This window comes from Coenobita brevimanus, chromosome 112 (assembly GCF_032717465.1).
Source record: "Coenobita brevimanus isolate Jiangsu-jjx chromosome 112, ASM3271746v2, whole genome shotgun sequence".
NCBI classification, from domain to species: domain Eukaryota; kingdom Metazoa; phylum Arthropoda; class Malacostraca; order Decapoda; family Coenobitidae; genus Coenobita; species Coenobita brevimanus.
Window position 1 is genome coordinate 1,895,658 of NC_137065.1, and position 24,343 is coordinate 1,920,000.

At 39.6% G+C, this 24,343-nt stretch overlaps 1 protein-coding gene across 1 annotated transcript in view; it reads right to left on the minus strand.

Annotated features, from left to right (window-relative positions):
• RhoGEF2 (Rho guanine nucleotide exchange factor 2) overlaps positions 1 to 24,343 on the minus strand; it is a 725,597-nt gene that overhangs the window by 17,070 nt on the left and 684,184 nt on the right. Inside the window, exons 29-32 of the mRNA XM_080286550.1 lie at positions 17,971 to 18,102; positions 11,373 to 11,548; positions 8,237 to 8,434; positions 4,949 to 4,987 (exon numbers count right to left, since the gene is read on the minus strand). Coding sequence (XP_080142676.1) covers positions 4,949 to 4,987; positions 8,237 to 8,434; positions 11,373 to 11,548; positions 17,971 to 18,102 — 545 coding nt within the window. The remainder of the gene's footprint in view (positions 1 to 4,948; positions 4,988 to 8,236; positions 8,435 to 11,372; positions 11,549 to 17,970; positions 18,103 to 24,343) is intronic.

Sequence of the window (24,343 nt, forward strand, 5' to 3'; positions counted from 1 at the left end):
ACAAGGATCGTTTAATTACAAAGCACATACAATTATAAACATTAACTACAGTTATATTTGATTTAATATGAAAGTGGGTTAAACCTGGATTTACTGTTGGGTCAAAAAGTGCTAAGTTTTATAAAATCACCGTAATTACTGTTGTCTGCCAGTGATACTGCAACTGCCAATTTTTTAGGGGAATTGCAATATACATTTTTTTTTTACAGACTTATTAAAACAAGACAGACTAGTTTACAAATTAACAGGCTTATCCTTGCAGTATGATGATTTAAAGTATCATTTCTACCACCAGTCAATTTTATTCAATTTACCCTCTTCAATCTAACGCATTACCTTTCTAGCTACCTCCATTCAATTATATTCAATTTAGAAGCAATTTCTTGAACAGGATCGGCTAATGAAAGCTAGTTCTAAATTCCCATCTGAACGGTTTCTCCTCAGCTATCTTCACGGTTTCTCCTCTTACTATTTACAGTACTTGGTGGGTGAGGCCATCATCCATTCACTTTATGTAGTACTGCCTACTTCTTCCATTGCCTTTTCTACCTCTCTAGCCCCACTTAATTGTGAAGCAACAAATTCAGCGTCTATCCAGGAACCAAATCTTCACACTTTTCCCCATGCCTTGCAACCATGAGGCACTGGCAACTGAAGGGAACACCGGTTCACTGCACGTGACAACCCTGCACGGACAGTTGCTTGCCTGCTGTTGATGTGTTTGTTCAGCCAAACAGACTGGGGCTGATCATCAACAGCAGCATCAGCTTGGTCTAATATTGCCAGTTACCTCCACCTGAGTACTAAGCTGCAATGTTAGGTTATAATGCTGGTCATGAAAAAGTGCTACGCAAAGACACAGAGCCATAGTACTGTCCTATTCTATCACTAAGCTTCATAAAATTAGCTGGAAAACAACAAAATCCTGGGCCATGTTAAGGGAAAAGAACTATAGTCTGAAAGCAGCAATAATAAATGGAATTTTGTCACTAGGGTGAAGTGGGTAAGAGACCCATCATAGAGATGAGGTTAAACACCACTGCATACTGTATAAGCTTTCACTACCAGATGTTCCTCCCTGTAAGCTGAATTAAATATGGTGGCTGAAAGAATGGAGTAAAAACATAACATCATACTGAAAGAATTAGGTCATGAATTCTGAGTGTAGTCACTGGAAAGACAATTAGTAACACTGGCTATAGCATTTTAAAGATATTTATAACACCCAATAAAGAAAATTAGTAACCTCCGCTAGTATACAGTAAAACCTCACTAATTGGGCCCCAAGCCATTCTGAAAAAAGTGACATCTAGACTTTCCCCTGCTAACCCAGACTTTTTCTGATATATCAGACATTAGTCCACATTGCAACGGTTTATAAACTGTTATAACTACCACTACAGTACTGAACTGTATTATACATTCACTACCATAATCAAGTGGTATAATATATATATTTTAATATTGTACAATACATTGATAAAACATGTCTTTTATTTAACTTATTGTGGTGAACATAGCTGAAGTGGTCAGGCAGTCTGAACTGCTTTTGGCTTTATTGAACTTTTTCTGATGTATAAGAATTTAGTCCAGTAGCTCCTCAATTCTGATAAAAGTTAATTCCAGTCTACTGAAGTCCATAATATTGAGGTTTTACTGTACGTATAAAATTGCAGATTAGGAAAATTTAAATATACCCACATTAGGAAGAGCTATTTTGTGGGATAACATAACTTTAGCCCATCATAGATCCTCTGCAGGTATGAATACAGACATATGCATGTGCAACACAGGAAAGCCGGGAATTAAGAAGGGACGAGGTGGAGGACACCAGGGACATACACCTAACTACTGCTTCCTTCTCTCCCTCTCTTCAGTGTATACACACACACATTCCACCTCTATTAACCTTCTCTTGCCAATTATGCATTTCCTGTTTTATTTTTGCTACTCCCAAATGATTTCATTTAACTCTGGACAGATTTCTAGATGAAAAATTAATGAAGGTTACGATTCATCCAGTTCAGTCTCTCTCCAAAGCTGGACAAAATAGTCTGGAGATAGGATGAATTACACATCAGTGAAGGAGTTAACCTGTTGAGGGTCATCAGGCTGAAACTTTTCCCAGGGGTAAAATTCCTCCACTTAGACAATCTAAGTCATACAGAAATTATTATTTTTTCAATAAACTCGTCAGCTAACCTGTTAACTGCCCATTACTGATAATACTGTACATTAATACACTATTACCTTTTGTCCTGCATACACAACTGCAATGGGGGCTATTAACAACCTGAAAGAAATACTTCCACATACCCAAATGGTGTTTACTTAAGATACAGTAAGCCCTTGACCATAGCTGATGCATTTTAAGCTGTTTGTCATGTTAAGTTTTTTCACAGTTCATTTACTGATGAATTTAAACCAATTCTTTTCCTGTGGTTCATTATAAAGTTGTCTCAAGACCAGAATTCAGAGCTTGTAATTCTTGTATATCAAGAACACATTCCAAAGTGATTTAACAGAAAATACCATCTTGCCTACACAAATCCTGGGACTTACGAGGACTGACTGACTACAATACACCAGTTCTGGCTCAACCTGCACACCATGAGGATGAGACTAGTAGGACCAAAACTGTTGAACCTTCACAACAAACACTTTCTAAGCACGTGGTTATCTTTCTTCCATTTGAGTGATTCACAGCATTGTGAAATCAAGACATACAAATTTTGGTTAGTACTTAAAACACTTTGGTAGCCTCAATGCAACTCGTAAGAGCCTATTAGTCTTCTGCACACAAAAAACATACGTCACCCCGGCCCTTCTGTGGGTATCAAACTCCCAAAAGTCACAAGACTTTTAACCCTCTGACTGATGAGTATATGGGCCAAGTAGTCAAATCACATGTTGTAAACTGGAATAAATCATAAAGTTCTTACTCATTTACATTTACAATTAGATGAGCGATGCCCTAGGTTTCCCTTTAGCAGAGGTAAACTGTTTGATATCACCTGAAACTAAATGCAAGACAGGTACTTCAGAGCCCACATTAACCATGATACCATTAGTATTATTGGTATCACCTTTCCCTGGTCAGATAAAAAAAAACATGGGTCACTCACAGCCATAGGGTTGAGAGAGAAAATTCACACAGAAATCCCAAACAAAGCTTGAAATGAATCATGAACCCCATTAGAGCAGAAGTCCTCCAAAATTGTTAGTTAAGAACTGAAAAATCTATACAGAAATAAAAGTCCCAAATCACTGTTAGTTTAAAGGTATGTTCCAATACATGCCAAGATGCAGAGAAAAGGGATAATTAAGTATCATGCAGTTTACCCTTCCAAGCATGAGAATGTCTTGTTTATTTTACTCCTGCTGTTGCCAAATGATTTACATCAGCTTCACAAAGTGCCTGAGACTGTATTCTAAGTGACATGGAAAGTTACATAGCACCTCCTCTTTATCAACTTACTTGGAACTTTACACCTCAAACATGTCTTTGTATATTAATTACCAGTATACTGCTTCAATACTGATGGCAAGAGGATACTCAAGTCAATGTGTAGATATCAACTGCTAAGGATGAGGTGTTAAAAAACTTCAGAGCCACTTGTAATATCACCCTTAGTAATGATAGGATTTGTTAGGGCTCTGTCTAACTCTGCCAGTTTTGAAAGGCTCTCCTAGGTTGACAACAATTGCCTGGTAATGGCAACAATACAATATATAAAACACCACCACTGTCGCTGGGTCAATATTCACAATGATCCCTGTTTATTCTTGCCATTCCCAGACAAGTTTATTTGGCTTAGAAGAGACTGCTTGAACTGAAGCAGCAAGATTTAGCCTTAATTAAACCATCAACAACAGGGTGTCCAACCTGATATAAAACCATCTGACTGTGACAAGAATAAACCAAACTCAAGTACATCCTGGGTGTGAAGGGGTTAAGGGGGTCCATACGGGATAGTACAAATGTAGTAAACGCCTCATGTACAAAGCGCTGGATGGAATGCAGGGAAACTTGCTGCTTGAGGAACCCAGAATACAGTGAAGTCCTCAGTACATGCCACTTTTTTTCAGAACATTTTCTTAGTTCATTATTTAAAAATTACTTTTTGCTTTTAAGTTCACAGTGAATGAGAAAAATTGTTTGCTAGTTCTATTGTTACCTATAAAGTGGACCTGCCTTCCCTAGTTCTTCCAATTCATATTTCCAGCTGAACACATGGAAACTGATGGGGAATATTGGACCTATGAAGTCAATTTACCAAAGGAACTGCCCCTTAGGTCACTGACACCTATTCAACTGATTTATCAGTTTCCATCAAATAACAATCATAGTTGTATGGAAAAAGTTATTGTACTTCTCTTTTTTGCACTTTAGTCCACAGAAAATAAATCTAGTCACAACACTGCCTAAACAGCAGATATGCCAGCTTCTCAATCTGCAGTGCCACTTACATGGGAGAAGTTTATATTTTTTTGTTTTGCAATTTAGTCTCCAATGTATATCAAAATCACCCATAGTTACACTGCTGATTATAAAGCAAATCTACTAGTTTCCCAATTTGGTGTGTGATTTGTACGGAAAGTTGACACAGAGATCTAACAAGCCAATTTGTCAGCTCCCCAATTATGGTACAGTACCAACTGTAAGGAAAAAATTGTGATACTCAGGAAAACATCCCCTGATCTGCGACTATTAAAGGTATGAAAAAGTTATGATAGTGACAATGGCGGGTTTGCCATCCCCCTCCACCCCCAATATGATCCCAGGCAAGAAGTGTGGGAAAACACTGATATTTTGGACTTAAAAGCATAGTTGCCAGTATCAATTGTATGAAAAACCTGATTCTAAAGCAACTCTGACTTGTAACAAGGACTTCTTGTCAAGCATTCTGCACCTCAGGCTGGCACACAGAACACCCGTGGTACTGACCAATAGTGCACAACTCAGTGGGGAGCAATCCGGTCGTGTCTGCTGTAACCAAGTAATGCGTCATGTACAGTTCTAAACGATGGGACTTATGTATATATCGGTGCACAGTCATGAGCCACAGTACCTATTCACTCTCTAATCCTATGCTTAGCTGAAGGGGTCATACCCAGAGCTTCATACCAAATACATACCTCTGGTCCTAAGAAGGTGGCTTGAAGCTTTACTAGACTGCACGAGGAACACTTCACAATGACACTATTCTTGTAGTTTAGTAAAACTTCAAATTACCCAGAACAGGTCTTTGTTTAGTGTAAAAAATCACTGCAATCCCTCCAGTCAAGTATGCATACAGGGTTAACAGAAACTATCAACTGTCCCATTAAAACTGAGTGGCCGATGGTGTAGATAAAAAACTATCACCTGTCCCATTAAAACTGAGTGGGCGATGGTGTAGATTAAGTCCCTAATTTATGACAATTAAAATAATTCCTGCAAAGTTGGATTTGATAGCATAACACAATTAGCAGGAGGATAAAAGGCCATGCTTTTAACTTTTACCCATACAGAGTATTTCTGAAATGATGCCTGAATTTAGGGGCTTTCGTATCCCTTCACACTCAAGTTTCAATGGTAACATCCACTAATTCCTGCCCGTCCTTCAGTAGTAGAGCATCAAGCTCGTAATTGGAGGACTGTGAGTTTGACCCTTGCCCAGGACTGCCGTGCCGGGAGTGGTAGCGCGCTCCTGTAACCTAGTGAGGCTACATGATCCAATACAGGGTCTAGCTCGAGGGAATGCCATTTCTCCCATTTTATACCTATCTCTGACTGAAGGGAAGCAGTAGCCAAGGTTTTATGCTGGAAAAGGTCTGTTCTTGGCAGTCATTTTTCTAAGGTAACAATGTTGCTGCAAACTGCTCCTTGTGCTGTCTAAAAACTTCAATCCACCACCTTTACCACAGAACAGTAAGTTTTTGCCTGGTGTGAAACCTTGATATAACTTCCCTCATGGCACAAGTAGGATCAAGTGACCACAAACTATGACTCACAATGTACATCTTCAAAAATTCACAGTGTATTATCGGCAACAAAAGTCCTGTCACCTATCCTGTCTTTCTTGCCATAGACTTAATCCAGAGCAAATGACACTGATGACAGTAAACAGTAGCCAAACAGTTATCAGTGTCAGCTGCTGTAAATCAAGAAACCAAGTGGAAAGTCCAATGAGAGAAAAGGAGAGGCAACAGAATTTTCTTTCCCAACTATACATCCATCATGATAGCTGTGTCTAAGTACAATATTTACAGTACTGAAGTATAAACCCTTTGACTGCTAGGATTCTTTTTGGCTGAAGAATAGTGTGACCTTAGCCTGAAATTAATAGTACAAATATGAACAAACCCAAGACTGAGACAAACTTGTCATTCATATGTCCCTTTCAAAAAACTAAGAAACCAAAACAAAGATCTGGACAGATGGCATTTAGAAGACTGGAGGTCACAAGTAGTATAGTAAAGAGAGACTGGTCTCTCCACTTTTAGCTAAAAAATCAATTGGCACCATAGTCCAAGTCATGCCCTTCCACACCTGCCCATAATCCCTAACTCTTAACTCCATCACTAGTACCTTTAATCCATTCTAAAATAGAATTACAGTTACAGGTTATGGAGTTGGGAGTGAAGTAATACGGGTGGGAATGGAAGGACAAGAGTTGTGGCTAAGTTTAACTTTACTCTGAAAGGAAGCTCACTCTACTAAATTTATCCAGAGCAGTGAAAAGGGATAATAGTTATTATTTTTTAACCATTAGACTATTATTCTCACATTCAGTTCAACAAAACCAACTGCCATTAGTTTTACTGAAATACTAAGTGCATTCATAGCAAAAATAAATAACTCTGATACCTTTAAACACTGGCTGCTACTAATGCTTTCAAAAACTGTCTGCCATTAGTCTGTCAAATACTACATTTATTCATAACAGTGGATGAACTAATCAAGATATCTTGAAACCTATCACTGCCTCAGAAGAATTCAACAGCTATTAGTCTGAAACAAAACAGTTTTAAGTTTATCCTTAGCAGCAAAGGGGTTAATCACAGTACTTCTATCAACAAGACCAATTTACGTTAGTCTGACTCAAATACCAGTTTATTCATAGCAGTGAGAAGGATATGTATGGGCAAGAATACATTCCCAGGGGTGTCTGTTTTCGTGGGGCCCTCCATCTACTAATAAGGCTTATCACTACCAAACACACTTGTCACTATCTACAGGAAACACGTCATATGTACCAATCCATTATATTTGTTATACGGCATTGTGCGAAGTACAGTTCTCGCATCTTTGAGTGGCACGAGTTTAACCCTTTCCTTACGCTGACATTTCTCTAGATGTGCATTCTTGGTACCACCAGGTTTTATTCAACTTTGGACAGCTCTCCAGAAATAAGGAGTTAACAAAGGCAATATTTCACTCCTTCAGTTCCAAAGGCCTCTAAATTGAATAACAGCATCTTGGGATTGCAAGAATACGGTATCAATAATGGCAACTGATTGAATGGACTATAAGTTCTTGGATGAATTTCACCTTGTGAAAAATCATTGCAAATTATGTAACTCAAAACACTAATTTTTTCTTCTTTTGATTATTATTGTGCATCAACTTTCTTGAGCTCCGTTTATGGTGATGATATAATCAAAGCTCATTCTTTAAGACAGATTTAAATTATTTTGTCTAGTATTCCAATACTGCTGTGCTTTGCTATGACCAATAATCTTTCATGAATTCTCTTGTCATATATCAAGTTTACTTCTACAATTAGACTGTGGTCTTGTGCTTAAAAGCTTTTATTCAGCTTTTCAGTTTCCTACTGAGTTAAGGTAATGGAGGCCTTTTCTCCAAATATAAATATCATAATTTGAAGTAAGTCCCAATGTCAGTTCAGCAGATTTTCTCTCAACTCTAATATAAGGAACAGTTTTGGTTAAACTGCAATACTGAAAAGTGATTTAAGTGTAGCCATTTGTGCAACATTGCCAGCAAAGACTTTCATATCTCTGCATCTGATACTGTACTGAAAATGTTTCTTTACTCTTACTGGAGTAAAAACAGGATGAATGATGCATTAGCCACCATAGTTGTTTCTAAATGTATTATTATTTGCTAAGAGGGATTTCCATTGCCATACCACATCTAACACTGCACCAAAAAGAAACTGTTCCTCCATCTTTACAGGAACGAGGATGGGACTGTGGTGGTGTGAGGTGAAGGGGGTGGGGGTGTTACCTATGGGTGTGAGGACAGGCTGGGCCGAGAACACCAAGCCCTGAGACACCTTCACCTCCGAGGGCTGGATCAGGGTGGGACCTTCCACGATTTGGATGATCTGGACCTCCTGTAGGCGACGACCCTGGGCGGGGCTGCGGCTAGGGGTAGGGGCGGGCGGGGAGGGGGTGGGTGTGCCGCTCCCGCCCACCGCCTCCGCTGTGCATCACCCAACAACAACCATCACCAAAATGTCATCAAGCGGGGGGTACCCACCACTGGCAACCTCTCCTCCTTCCCTGCCTCACTGCCTTCATTCCCAGGTCTTTGCTTCATGCTTATGCTTACTTGAATTATAGTTAGTCCTCACTTACAACAACTGCCATTACTTTCATTATTTAGCTACTCCTGAATACTGTGCCTGTACAACCTTTTACATCTATTTTTGATGCCATTAAATAATAATATTCAACTTGCTGTAAGAAAGGCTTCTCAAACTGAAGGGGTTTACTAAGGTTGTATCTAACCCTTCCAGCTCAAAAAGTCTTATCCTAAGCTGAATAAAATCATTACGAGTCAGCAGGAGTAAAATTGGATACCTTCCATCCTGGTGAATTAGCACCTATACATCATTTAACCCCTTAAATCCAACAATGCATTGTTCCTTACTCTTGCTACAAAATAATTTACTCAACCTGGGAGACACCTTCGGAGTGAAGAAGTAATGAATGCAATATTTAACCCCTAAAATTTTAACATTCTCTGATACAGTGAATATCATCTGGAGACAGCAAGAATAAAATGTATCAAAAGACTTCTTAAGGAGGTTAAAACTGTTCTAAGATTCATCATATGGTCTGGCAATAAGAAATTATCAGTTATATTTTTTAGCCCCTCAATCATTAACCTGAAGCATGTGCCTCAATTTTAAATCAGCATTTTGTCTGCATATATCTCAATCTTCAAGTGAGGACTGACTATATTTCCAACATAATGTATTTTATTACCCAGCATAGAAAATGGCTCTAGCTACCATGCAAATATAATGCCTTGAGGCAGTGTGTTTCCAATTACTGTATAATAATGCTTGTTTGGCAGCAACTCTAAATGTATACCAAGTGGGTTACAGTGGGGGGCAAGTCATATTAGGAAGGCAGTAAGGCAAGCAATACCCTTAACTGGTCTACTACAGAAGTCCTCGTTAAAAGTTGCCTGTTCGGAAGTTCTTTTTGGCTTAATGTCCAGGATAAATTACAGAAAAATTTACCTGAGCTACTTACAAGGCTGACTTATAATTTCCCAAATTTTGAAACACTTCTATAGCTTATAACGAGGACCACCTGTACTTGAGGAAGGGTGCTAGTGGTGAAAAAAAAAAAAACATAAAAATATCTCTCTTTAGGTGCAACAGTGCAAGCTCAGGAGACCCCAACTGTGAAGAGGCTAAAATTACATTCTTGAACCCCCACCATGCAGCAAGCAAAAAGGGTAGGTGGTTGTGACATATTTAGGAATGTGAGTGCATTACTTACAGCAGTTTATGGAAGAGAGTCAGTTCAAAGTGCCAATAATTTATCAGTGCACTGAATATGAGACTAAGTCTGTATACTGCATAAGACTACATAATCAGTATAGAGGGAACAAAGTGAAGCCACACTGGATAGTATCATCATCCTGATCTCTCTTTCCCACCTAAGCATAGGGTAAAGTAAGGTTATCTACTAGACTCAATATGCAAACACCTGTACAGTAATTAATATTTACCAGGTAGAGAATGATAAAATTTGAGATACGTTATACCGCACATTTCTCTGGGTATAGGTCTTGGCCACCCCAAACGGGATTGAGGCGTCTGGCAATAGATAGATAGATACTTTCATTCCTGTCAAATAGTAGCTGTATTCTGGTTCTGCTGTGTTCCTGACCCACCACTGATAGCCGTATTATTAAAACTGAATGCACGAAGGAACAGACAAACCTCACTTTTTAACAATAACTCCTTAGGCACGTGACTGTGGCAGAACAGGTCTTGACTTTTTTATATCATTGCTGATGAAACAATGATGTGGCATACAGACTTATAAGTCCAACAAATACAAATGTTCTTCAAATAATCAACAATAATTAGAGGTCTGCTTATACCTTTGTGCACCCAGTTTTGATAGTATGGCAGCAAAGGACAATCCTGAGCTCAGGGGGCTGCCACATCATGCAAAGGGAACACCTTCCACTGAGATGCTGAGAACAACACCATACTTAACAGAAGACTCACTGGAACTTCAAACTATTCTACTGCCTCATCCTTTGTTGCCCCACCATAACAGTACAGCTTTTTAACTCTTCTGACTGAATTGTATTAGGTACTTTATGCAAGCAATCATGGGTTCCAATATGCGTTATTTTAGTAGTCTTGTATCATGGGTTCCAATATGTGTTACTCAGGTAGTCTTGTATCAAACTATGACTAAATACTGGAAAAAAATTTAACTGAATGCAGTAACTTAGTTTTTGCTAATACAATCATGGTACCTTATGTTTTTGATTCTGATATTACAGCTTTTTTTAAGTCTTCTGTAATGCACAGTTATCCTATTCTTCGGGCAGGATACATATGGGCTGCAAAGATACCAAGAGAGGGCAAGTAAAAGGGTGATAAGGGCAGCAGCACTGAGGTAAACAAGGGGAACACTGTAACTTTACAACAATGAGGAGCACTAAGGGTAATAGGCAGTACTGTAGCTGGGATGGTACAGTATTCTCAATTGCAAGCTGAGAGAACATGACAGGGATACGCAATAATCACGATGCATTTGTTGATGTAAATTTCCTTGAGAACAGTTGACCCACACGGCGATTTCACTAAACTGAACATGTCATGAGGGGGGTACACTTAAATTTCCATGATATTACAACTGAATGGTGAGGGAAATAAAACTGGTGCCTGTTCTTATCTATGTACCTATCACACACCCCAACCAAATTACCCAGTTCCACCAAATCCCAACCTCCCAATTCAGCCACCTACTATATCTATCCTCTCTTCCTTTACTGCCCCATCAGGACTGAAGTGGCCAGTATTATCAAATGCTAATAATGTGATAAAAGTATTTGACAACCACAATCAGCCTCCCAACTTCCACCCCACCTTCCCACTCACCCGTCTTTTTGGCTAGGGTGTCTGGTGAAGGAGGACTGGTCTGGCCGGATGCATCATCTGCCTTGCCTTGCTCAGGGGTCCTAGAGGAGCCTAGCTGTGCCCGAGAGGTGTCCTGACTGCTGTCTCCCACTCCCTCACCTCCGGCTTCTCCCTCCACCTCCACATTGTCATCCACACTGCAAAATGAAAGAAAAGTTAAAACTCTCCCAAGTCAGGGGGAAAGGGGTGGGAATGATATTTACCTGCTGAACCCAGAAAGGTCTTTATTTTTGTAATTTTCTCTTGTCTTGGAGCTGGAGAGGAGCACCTTCATGTAGTGGAACTGCCACAGCTGGGCAGCTCCACTGCCTGCTTATGTAAATGCTCCTCAACTTCTTCCTTATCCCCTGAAAGAGGGACCATGAAGTGCACAAGGGGAGCAACTTCAGCCTGCAGTTTACAGAGTTCACATTTCAGGAGAACCAAGGATTACAACTAAAACTATCACCTGAAATCTTCGTTAGAATTAGGACTCCGAATATGAGGGGTCAGATATAGTCTTATACCCTTTCATTTGACATTTCCTATGCTAAATAAACTTTCTTGATAGGAAGAATAAACTAAATACTGTAAATAAACTAGTTTCCCAGGTTTAATGGTAAAGGGTGGAATATTTCAAATGATGTATGCAGATAATGTTGTGGTACTGTACTTCCTAACACTCAACAGAGCAATGCAAAATGGAGCTGACTTTGGTGAATGAGTATAAATAGATGAGTAAAGTGACAGTTATTGAGAAAGAAGGTAACTCAGTGTGCCTATGTGATTGGATGGAGACCTGAAATAGTAAGGGAGCTCAAATACCTTGAAGGAATAACAGAACAGTTATGTAAATGAAGTGAAGTGGCATGGAATATAAGTGACTGGTGCTCTAAAGGCCTTGATACTAACCAGAGGTCCAAGTGTTCCCTACGTATCTAGAAGTGGGCTGGAGGAGAGTTAGTGTCCCTCCCTGTAAAAAACTCAAAGTCAACTGGCCACCCCTTGCAAGATTATGGCATCTGGCTACAGATAGACAGGTCCAAGTGTGAGAAGCTCCAAGAGGACTGCAAGGTGTGTTAGTAGCCAAATAACATAGGTATGAAACTGTGGTATGACATGAGCCAAAGTACAGTAGAGTCGTGATTTAAGACAAAGGGAAGCAACAATCTTACAATAACACGGGCATTTATTTTCTCTCATAACTATTCAACTGCATGTCAATATCACTCAAATGCACAAGAGAAACTGTGTGGGAAGTTGGTGAATTTAGCTACTGGATTTCCAGATGGCTGCATTTGTTAACAACTCATGTGTTGTGCTTTTGTTGGCCACCGATTGGCTTCCTCAACCCGACCCGACCCACGTGACTCATGTCCCATACCTACCACTGCCTGCCTTAGCTGTTGTGTGGACACTCGTTGTGATTAGAGGCATTCATTAACTATTTCCTTGCTCCTCACTTCCTATCAGCACTCTGATCACGCAGCTCCAAACTAACTTTAGTTATGCCTAACCACCCTTTAAGTATTGTGAACACAAGAAAAGTATCTATTCTCAAGGAAAAAGTAATTAGACGAAGTGGCGTCTAATTACGTGTGGAAGCTTAAATGCAAAACGAGAACAACATTCAGACAGATAAAATGAGTCGGATGTGCTTACGATGTGGATACAGAAGTTTCTTTGCTGAAGAAAAATGTTAATGATGAAGGAGCAGCAAAATTCATGTTTTTGCCTTTAGTGCAGGGGGGCTTTGTGACCGATCTTTGTTATGAACTGACAGTCTCTGGTTGAGAAAAATCAGCTCTTGCAGTATGTGAAGAGTCTACGTGTTGACCTGTGGAGTTGGGTAAGACAATTATGCGAGTTCAGTTCTCGTGAATTAAACTGTCATACAAATAACATTGCTTGTCTGAATTACCATTATTCAGGATTACTCCATTCGTGTTTACCATGTAAGTTGTACACAGACATTCCATGCTGACGATTTCATTGCACTGCTGATGGTACTGTGGTTTCCTATACACCAGGAAACCATTTACAGTACAGTAATCCCGCATTTTTTGTCTACGGTTTTGCCCTCTCGCGGATTTTCTTAGCATTAATAAGTTCAACTAAAATATCCTTGAATATAGAGACAACAAAAAATTTGAAATTCCCACAGCTTCCAATTGTAGCGCGGTAAACTCACGCCACCCTCTGTCCCTTTCCCACGGCCCCTCTGCCAGTGTTACCATATCTAGCATAATTTTTTTCTTTTAGCATAATTTTGATCAAATTTTCGAGTCTGGAATATTTTTTAGCATATTAGAAGTTTTAGCATCATTCTAGCATAATTTAGAATGGAATGGAATATTTTTGGAATAATTTTATAAAAGCTACAAATGAGAGAGAGAGGGAGAGAGAGAGAGAGAGAGATAAGGTAAGAAGATGTTTGAATAGTTGGTTACTTTCAGTTTGGGCTTGGTTGGGTTGGATTAGGTTAGGTTAGGTTAGGTTTTAGGTTAAGTTAGGTTCGGTTAGGTTAGGTTAGGATAAGTTTGAGCTTTGTATTTTACCCATGAAACCTAGGTTTTTCCGATGGATTTTGGTATGATTCATTCGAGTTTCAGCTTCATTTCAGTCGGAAATGACCATTTTCTGTGTTTCCCCCCCTCTCTATAACCGCCGATTCCCCAAAGATCCCCCATTATTGCAGGGGGATGGGGGGGGGTCATATATCAAAATCTGGTTATTTCCGACGGAAATGATGCTCAAAATCGAATGAATCACATCAAAATCCATCAGAAAAACGTAAGTTTCGTGGGAAAAAGCAGTATGGGCAGAAAACCGATATTTATCCTCTTACTGTATGTAGGTTCATTTTAATATTTTCATAGTAAACAATACATAATTAATATGTAGCACGAATATGTATAGAATTTTATCATTTAGCTTCAAGTTAGCATAATTCATTTTTTACTTGGAACAAATTTGCTCAATCTAGCATAATTTTTTCATTGCCCTAGCATAATTTCGTTGTTTGGGTATGGCAACACTGCTCTCTGCCCCGCATAATCCTCAGTCCACGCCTGACTGCCTCACGTGTATGTTGTTCTTGTAAACGTACTATGATATGAGCCTCTTGCCTCCCACTTGCTTTCCACATGGCCCCAGGACGTAAGCCAGCCTCACCAAAGGCTAATAATACAATTAGAAAGAACTCCAAAGTGACAAAACGATCAAGAAAAGTTATGACCTTAGCAGAGAAAATTGTGTTATTGGACAAGCTAAGAAACGACCGTGCGAGTGTGTGCTATCACCAGTTGATGCATATTTTTATTTTGTACTGTTTTGTGAATAAATGTGTAGATAACTGTGTATTACAGTACGGTGTTTACGTTTTTCCTTCATAATGGAGTATGTGCTTTCGATCTTGTAAGAAGGTATTTCGGGATGAGTATGGAGGTTTCGGGACAATTCGCAGTCACAACAAACACAAAACAATTAGCCTTCATTAATGAAGATAGCTATGGGTGATGCTAGAATATAATTCAAAGGCAACTACAGCAAGGAAGAAACAAGTTAATTATTGACTAAAGGAGCAACTAATAAATAATATCCAGAACCTACGCTACTGAACATAGACTTTGCTGGATCTCCTTGAAATATAGTTATTAAACTATTGATTAATTAATAAGTATATTGATAAAAGTATTGATTAGTATATTTATAGAATGGCGGGGAATCGTCCAGGGTGCGAATTGTTCTGAAGGGGAATCGTCTATGTTTTGACGGGGAATTGTCTGACGTGGTGTCTCGCAATCAGTATGGACATGGACTGTGTGATGGGCAGCATGGTGGACACAAGTGTAAGATTCAATTGTTAATAGAGTATTCGCGGAATTGAATTTTCGCGGGGGTTACAAGAACGTAACTACCGCGAAATATGCGGGATTACTGTACTACGCTGGGTGGTAGTCATAAAACCAAATAATGGCAGCTGATGGTTCAGTGACTACTTAAGGCACTCCAACCAGACTCAGCCTATCTAGGTTTATATCCATGGAGTGGTTGGGGTTTACTGCTCATGTAATTACACTCAGGAATGTGTAAGACCGGTCATTCTCACGTTAAATGTCAGGACAAGCTTGCTTGCCCCAGGCTCCTATGCTCCTCTTGAGGCAACACAGGATTGGATGATGGATTGATGGCCAATGATATTTTTAAAAAATAATTTCACACTGCATTATTTTTTATTTTTTTGAATTTACTTAATGCAACTAAGGGGTACTGACAAGAGATCGAGCTGGCTGGATGAATGGTGTGAGAAGTGCATGATCAGGGACTTGGCATCTCTATTTAACATGACAGCGTTCAGAGTGACTATCGAATACGTTTATGTTAAGCTACAGAATGGAATGTTTTTGGTGTATCATATAGAGCCAGGATCCTGGGGGCTTGAATGATAAGTGAATGGAAGTGTGACCCATTGGATTGGATAAACTTGGGCTGTCTGGACGTTGCTACTCCTCACCCTGCCCTAGGGTGGGAAAGGGGGTCTGGATGATGACGATGATGCAAAGAAAGTAATTCTCGGCTAAACGAGCGTGCTGCTGGGTGGCTGAATTTTCAAAAGTTGATTATTAGAAAATTTTGCTTGATTGGTATTCGGGGCTCTCAATGTTAAACTTGGTGGCAATTTGGGGAGGTTAATATTATGGGGGGTCTGCATGGAGTAAAACCTCTCAATTTGGCTAGGATGCACTGATGTGTAGAGTCAGCGAGATCCTATGTAAACACGCTGCAGCATGCATCTGAGGACTGATAATAACTGAACTTTATACTTTTTCAGAAGAAAATGGGGTTAGTGATAATAAAAAAATAACTGAAGATGTTAATGACGAGGGAGCCGCATGTCATGTTTTCACATTTAGTGCATCCATCCATCCATCATTCAATCCTATGTCGCCCCATGAGGAGCGTAGGAACCAAGGGCTAGGCAAGTTGGTCCTGGCATTTAAGATAAGAGTGACCAGTCTCACTCATCCCTGAGTGACATTATTTAAGCAATAAACCCCAACCATCCCCTAAATATAAACATACACAAGTTCAATATGATTGGAGCACTGCAATTACCCACTAAACCACCAGGCGCCATAACTTGGTTATAGTGTTACCACCAAGCGTAGTAAATAGTTTCCTGGTGTATAGGAAACCATTTGGCTTGTCACTCAGTATCGAATCACCCATAGGTAGAAGAAAGAGGAAAGAATGAAGGAAAGAAGACAAAAGAGGGAGTGTAAAGTCACCCACAGGCAGAAGGAAGAGGAAAGAATGAAGGAAAGGACAGAAATGGAAGGAAGGAAAAGAGGAAAGGGCAGACACGCAACACTACACTGAGTGAGTGGATGGTGAGCGCCCCCACCTACCACAATACACTTAGTGCAACGTGTGTAAAAAGGGGCTTTGTGACTGATAATCATTATCATGTGATGGACTTGGGAGCTAGAATATTTGGCTCTTATGGTATGTGAAGATACTGTGTGTTGACTAAGTACAGTAGTTCATCATCACCACCATCATCATCATCTGGACCTTCTTTCCCACCCTAGGACAGGGTGGAAAGTTGCAAAGTCCAGACAGCCACAGCTAACCCAATTCGATGGGCCATGCTTCCATTTACTCATCAAAATCCTGGTTCTATCAGAAAGGCCACAAAAAATTTCACCATGTTCTGTAGCTTCACATATATGTTGGGTAGGATAACTGAGTTCATTTCTTTTGAATTATGCTTTCATAAAAATCATACTCCTTGGCTGACTCATGTATTATTCAGGGTTATAGTGTTCGTGTGTATCTGAGAAGTTGTATGCAATCACTCCATGCTGATGACTTCAGTATTTTCTTTTTTACTGTTGATACCTAATGATACTTTCAAATATATATATATATATATATATATATATATATTTTATGAGCACACCGGAAGTGATTCTTGGTGAAATATGTGTGATGCTGAGCGGCAATTTTTTACGTTGCTTAGGTTAGAAGTTTTTGCTTGGTTGGTACTGCGGGCTTTCAAGAGGCTTAGTGGTTAAAATTATGGGGAGTATCAGGGAGCAAAACCAGTCGGTTTGGTTAGGTCACGATGCACTGACGTGTCCAGTCGGTGAGATAGTATTACACACACTGTCTTGGGTGTCTTAAAGCAGACGTACTGTATCTATAATAACCTACAGCACCCTATCTTTAAATATATTTTTAATGAAAAATATGGGGCTCCTTGAACCTAATCCCTATTTTACATGTAAATATATGTCACATTCTAGCATGAATTTGATTCTGTACAAGGTTCTGCATAACCTATCTCGTGTTGTAAGAAGACTGTACTGTACTAACAGCAGTGGAAACAGAATTACTAGAGAATGCGTGTGCAGTGCACAAAAACAGGATAAGAACTTTTTTGTAAAGAAGGCTAATGGAAGTCTCTTCATAAGGGCTGAAGTGTGTGTGCACAGACAGTATGATATATGGAGAGAATGAATGAAGAGAAGGTAGTGAAATGGGTAATATGACTATATGTGAGGCCAATGCATACTCCTGTAGGGTGTCAGTGGGTGGTGCGGACTGGTCATCAGGGTCTGGCAGTGGGGTAGTGGCATGTGGCCGGTGGCGTCGACCATCACGAGCCGCATAAGCCTCTTGTGCCTCCTGGATGTGACGGAACCACCTGCAAAACAAAGACAAAGCCATTAACACACAGTCACCAACCCTTCATCAGCACGATTCTAAAAACTATAAATAAAAAGTACTTAAGAGTATCATGTGTTGGTCTAGATACACACTGTAATACCAAAGAACATACAAACCAAAAATGTATGAAATACAAAAATACCCATACAGCAATCTCACAGGACAAAATATCCTCTCACCTTTGTCATTTTCCAGATATTTCCTTCATCAAAGTGAAAGAACACTGTGAAATTACTTCATAGTGTTTCTATGCCTGATCCCCCCCACCCCATTTAATTCACAGATATGAACCAACTGCCAGTGCTCAGCACATCCAACCATCAAGAGGCATGCTTTATATGAACTTTTACAAATTATTTAAGTTCCAACTTAAGTCCTTGTACAATACTCTGAATAGCATACAGTAATTGTCAAATTTGTTTTTCCAGGTCTTATGAAACCAGTGAGCTGTGACAATCTGTGAAAAATGAAACCCCCCAAAAGAGCCCCCACAGCCACCAGTTGACTATGCAATGGCCTAAAAACCCTTTGGCTGTCCACAAACATTAGAATCTCTGTATGTGTATTTTCAGATGATTTGGTAAAAGTTTTGCTAAATCACCCTCCAAAGCACACTTAATGAAACTAAACTACTTTGTCATGTTTATTTACCTCCACATAACCAAAACCAGCAAGGTGAAAACAGAAAAAAAAAAAGTATGATCATATCCAGCACAAAAACATGACAACTATATTAAAGATTAATAACAGTTAACATCCTAAAGAAATTGGTCACTAAAACGAGTCTCAGGATTATGCATGATTTCTCCAGACAGTATTATTTACCCCAGGGGAGAATTATCAATCTCCAGACAACATTATTCACCTTAAGAGAGAATTTTCAAATTTTGGTTGACTAGATACAGCCTCTAATAACACCTTCACAAATACTGTGAGACATTAAGTTGAATTGCCCCCCCCTAAAAAGGGGGAGGGAGGGGGAGAGTATATACTGTAGATATCTGCTGTGAGGGAGTATTATCATGGTTTCATCTTACCTAAAAGCAGACCCCCCCCCCCTGCCCCAGGAAAAAAAAAAAAAAAAAGTCAATAAAACAAATTTTGGTTGCTTCAAAGAAATCACAACAGAATAAGACAGCCAATCCCTGGAATGACATGTCTCCACCCTCCCTCTTTAATCTCCTCAGTAAAGCATAATAGCTAACCTACATACAGTACTTGTATTTCAGAATTGGTTAGAATGTCAAATATGGGGGGGGGGGATATGTGTAGAAATACTCTCCCCAGACTAATTCCCATAAAGAGCACAACCTACAGTAGATGTCTGTCTCATTCAGTACCACTTTTATCATCACCACCCTACTTTGCAATGGTGAACAAGGTGGACATGTTTAAGTGACCAAAAAAATAAAAATAAATAAAATAAATAAAAATAAAATAAAATAAAATGAGATGCTACCAAAAAGGTGCCCAGTGAAAGGACTTCTATTTACATCCACCCATTCATTCATGTCAGCTTTCAGGATTCTCAGCTCCACTCAACATACACAAGACTTCTGTTTACAACATTCATGATTTATGAGTATACCAATACCAGGCAGTTTTTGCCTATACAGTATTGTACATTTTTGGTTCAACTGATGCGTACACTTCACAGAAAATTTAAAACCTAAATAAAGAGCATCAACAACTAGTATGCTATGCTTTTATGATTTCATTGTATTTTCCCTTCTGATGTTTTATGCCTATGTTACTCATGAATCAGTCTGGTTCTCGTTAGGTTAGGTGGTACAATAGACCCTTGATTTAATATGGTACCCTGACAGACCAGTCATTGGATTTAACTGACAATACAATGCCACCATACTTCTAACGGCTGTAACAAACAGTGTCTGTTACATGGGGTGCAATACGTGTATTACATTATGTGCAATGACTAGGATGTTAAATAAACTGAAGAAGAGCAAAATTATAGGCCAAGTTTGTGTACAATGGATAGTTCTTATTGTTAGCAACTAAAATATGTTACTGTACTCATTTTATTTTCAAACAAAAACCTATATAAAAACCTGAGGTCATCAACGAAATAAAGGTATGAACTAAAATTAAAATATATCAGTTAGGTTAGGTTAGGTTAGGCAGCGAAACTGCGGAAGAGCTCCCACAGCTACACAAAATTTACAACTGATTTTTTTTTTCTCAGTAATCTATTACATAATCATCACTGAGATAGTTTTAAAAAGCTGCAGAAATGTGTAGTTTCCAGGATGCAAACTAAAAAATCACCAGTTTTACACACAAATCATGGCAAGCAGCCACCCCACCACATCAGACTTTTAGGGCCATTCTGCTTCAAAGTCAATCCGCCACTAATTGCTCATCTCTTCTAACCTAACCTGGTAAACATACACTTTAAGCAGCAGATGCACCTTACCAAATCAGTTCTTTATCCTGATAGTCGTTTATATTTGTTGCTGTTTTTGTAGTGGTAAATGAATGTTTCATGTTACATTTCTTTCCCTATTGTTTATAGTCATGTTCCTACCACTGTTTCTTGAGTATAATGGTCAACACTTCCAACATACGTCCTGGTCACCTTTTAGTGCCTCTTGCTAACCTGACCTAACCTAGCAATTTAACCTAACTTAACCTAACATTTGAACCTAACCAAAATTCTTGCGAGTTTTAGGAAGCCCGTCACTACACGTTAGTAACAGCAACTGAATTGTAAAGGTCCTTCTACTGCTTCATGTTTACATTTACCCCAAACGAAATGTGACCTAACACAATAATTTGACAATACCTACGGTAATCCAACCAAACCAAACCAACAGGAACGGCAAGGGGGCACATGAATTCTGGGTCTGAACTGACCCACTGCCCCTCTGTAGGACGCCACTGCCCACAACAAACTTAACATTGTCCTCCTCATGACCACGTATTTTTGCCAAACTTGGGTGAAAAATAATGAATTATGCAGTCTTTAGTAAAAAATACGGTCAACTTTTGGAAAACTACATTTCTCAATCCACAAAATCTGACACAGCCATGTTGTAGACTATGTTATTCTGAATCTAATCTGCTAAACATTAGTTTCCTGGAATGTATACTTAATGTAAAAATCATATATATTACCTTGGATCTCCCCTCAGTTTCAAACTTTAGCATCAGTGTTTCTCCCTGTCACGGCAGCTCCTGAACGTCAGGTCATGCCAGTACAGTGAATGCTCAGATGTCACGGACAATGCAATTAAAATCAGCCAAAAGGTGTGCAAATCATTGCGTTAGGAGATTTTCAAATCTTAAACATCCCTTACTTTAGTCAGTTCCATGATGGTGTCCTCTTGTAGTGGGTGCGCTGTGACCAAGTACGAGGCCATTGCTCGTTTTTTTAAGAACAATCAGGAAAGTGTGAATTTCCTACACAGTCATGGTGTTCTGCCTTCCTCCACGAAGTGTGATAAGTGTCAAAGTGACCTACGTTCTAGACAAGACCTTCATCGCTGGTACTGTAAGAATCTTAAGAGCTATGCAAATTCAAAAAAGCAGAGAGCACGTGGGTTTAGAGGATTGAGGGAAAACCTTCCACCTCCTCTGACGATATTTAAGGTAAGGTTAGGTTAGGTTTGGTTTGGTTAGTGTTTGGTTCAATTAGGTTAGGTTAGGTTGGATTAGGTTAATAATGTGTGGGGGTCTGGGGAGGCTTTGCCCCCTCCCCCCAGTTAAGGTGTATGGTTTAACCCATATCCTCGCTTTTGAAACCAGAAATATTTTTTCCGGCAAATTTTAGTGTGATTTGAATGAATTTGACCTTTGTTATTGGTGGAAATCACTCGTTCTGGATATTGACCTACCCAAGCCTATCGTCAAAACGAGTGATTTCCAACAAAAATGAAGGTCAAATTAATTCAAATCACACTAAAATTGACCAGAAAAAATATTTTTGGTTTCAAAATGTCGAAATGTAGTTTTCTGAAAACTGACCAAAAATACTCACACAGAATCTGGGTGCCGTAATTATGAAAAATATACAAAATCCAAATTTTCATTTATGGGTGTTCTGCACTTTGCCCTCACAGGCTAAGGTCAGGTCAGGCTATGATGGAATATGTTAGGATTGCTAAAATTGTTAGATTTTATAATTCTGATATATCTGGGTGTTTTCAGGTGACTTCTTGTGGACAAACCCCATTTGGGTTAGTTTGAAAAAAAATAATAAACCCATTAATGCCTTCAAAAAACAATCAACGACATATTGTAAATAAGAGCATACGCTACTACTAGTCTGCAATAACAAACAATGTAAATATTACAGAAATGATGTTTAAACTAACGGCTATTCCAGAAATCAGAGAAAGCTTCAAAAAATGTGAAATGTTCAACTATACTATTATACATTAAATGCTATTATAGTCCCTGTCTCATCTACATTCGCTTCCTGAGTTCTGAATATCAACAGGCCTCGGGAATTGGAGTGGCCGAAACACTAACGGAAAATACGACTGCTTGTGGGGACGGATACAGTGCGAAGATACACGGAGATGAAGGTACAATTCATGATTATTAAGAAGACCTAGGGCAATGCTTACAGCACTCACCGATGCTAGGATGAATGCAGTGGGTTTTACAGTACAGGATGACGTCGTGATGTCGATGGATGAGGTGGATTTCCACAGATTTATGCACATCATACCTGAACTCAAGGAGCATACATCGCGCTGCAGCCGCGTCCCATGACTCCCATCATGCGCAGTCCTGAACGTTCCAATTTACTTGAAACTATCTTCTTATGCAATTACCGTTATTTATATGCAAAAAATAAATAAATAAATAAAATAAAATAAAAAATAAAATAAAATCTGTTATTACTCTATAAACTAGATTATTTAATCTATCAGAAAATATCTACAAAATAAACGGTCAGACGTTCGCAGAAGACGAAAGGCATGCAAATCCGCACAACCTTCCTCCATGGTATGTGTCGGTGGCATTTGCGCTTCATAACACCTATTCCTGAGCTATTTATTTTGTATATAAACATTTTTTTTTTCTTTTTAATTAATAGGGATAGTTTGTATCAATCTATACAAGGCGATACTACGATGAAATATAGTTTGCATCATTACCATACGTCAGTGGTGGCGTACAGAATACAAGGTCCCAAAGCCGCCTAATATACCACCCATATTATCAACCCTTCATCGCGTCTCGAATCTACGCATAGGTGCTTTGTCGACCAGCCCAAGGTTTTCCCCACAAAGTTCAAAATTAACCCATCTTTTGGCTTAACACTGTAGTTTCTCTGTGGTGGTGCCAGTAGTGGATGAGGGTATGTGGAAAGTTTGTGATGATGATGGATATTATTTATTATTATTATCATTATTATTAACTGCTGTTGATGGAGGGAGAATGACTCAATAACGACGACAGCGACAACGACGATGTGGTGGTGGTGGTGGAATACTGGGACATGAGAGGTAGTATTGTGATAGTTAAGATAGTGCTCTTATTGATGGTAGTGTTAGATATTGCACAAGTCTGAATTTGAGGTGGTATTGTTGCATGCTGATGGTAGTTGAGGTGGTGGTATGGAAAGGATGAACAGTAGTAGCTGGAGTGGAGCTATGAAGTGTGGTAGTTGTGATGATGACAACTACAGTGGTGGTGGAAATGTTTGCTTAGGGGAGGGAAGGGAAGGGGAGGGGGGAGAGAAGGGGAGGGGGGAGAGAAGGGGAGGGGGGAGAGAAGGGGAGATAAGGGAGAAGAAGAGAGGAAACAAAGAAGCGAGATGAAGGAAGGAGAGAAGACGGAAGGGGAGGAAGGAGGGGAAAGAAAGGGGAGGGGAGAAAGGAAAATGAGGAGGGAGGGGAGGGATGGAGGTTGGGAGTAGGCACAACCTAAATATACTCCCACCCTCACCACCCAACACAGTCACCCTCACCCTCGCTCCCACCCACTGGCCACAACCACTACGCACAACACCCTATCACTCCCATCCACACACCCAATAACCCCATCCACACACCCTATCACTCCACCTACACACCCTATAGCCACACCCACATCCTACGACTCCCATCCACACACCCTATCACTCCACCTACACACCCTATAGCCACACCCCCACCCTACGACCCCCATCCACACACCCTACCACCCCATCCACACACCCTACCACCCCCATCCACACACACTACCACCCCATCCACACACCCTAC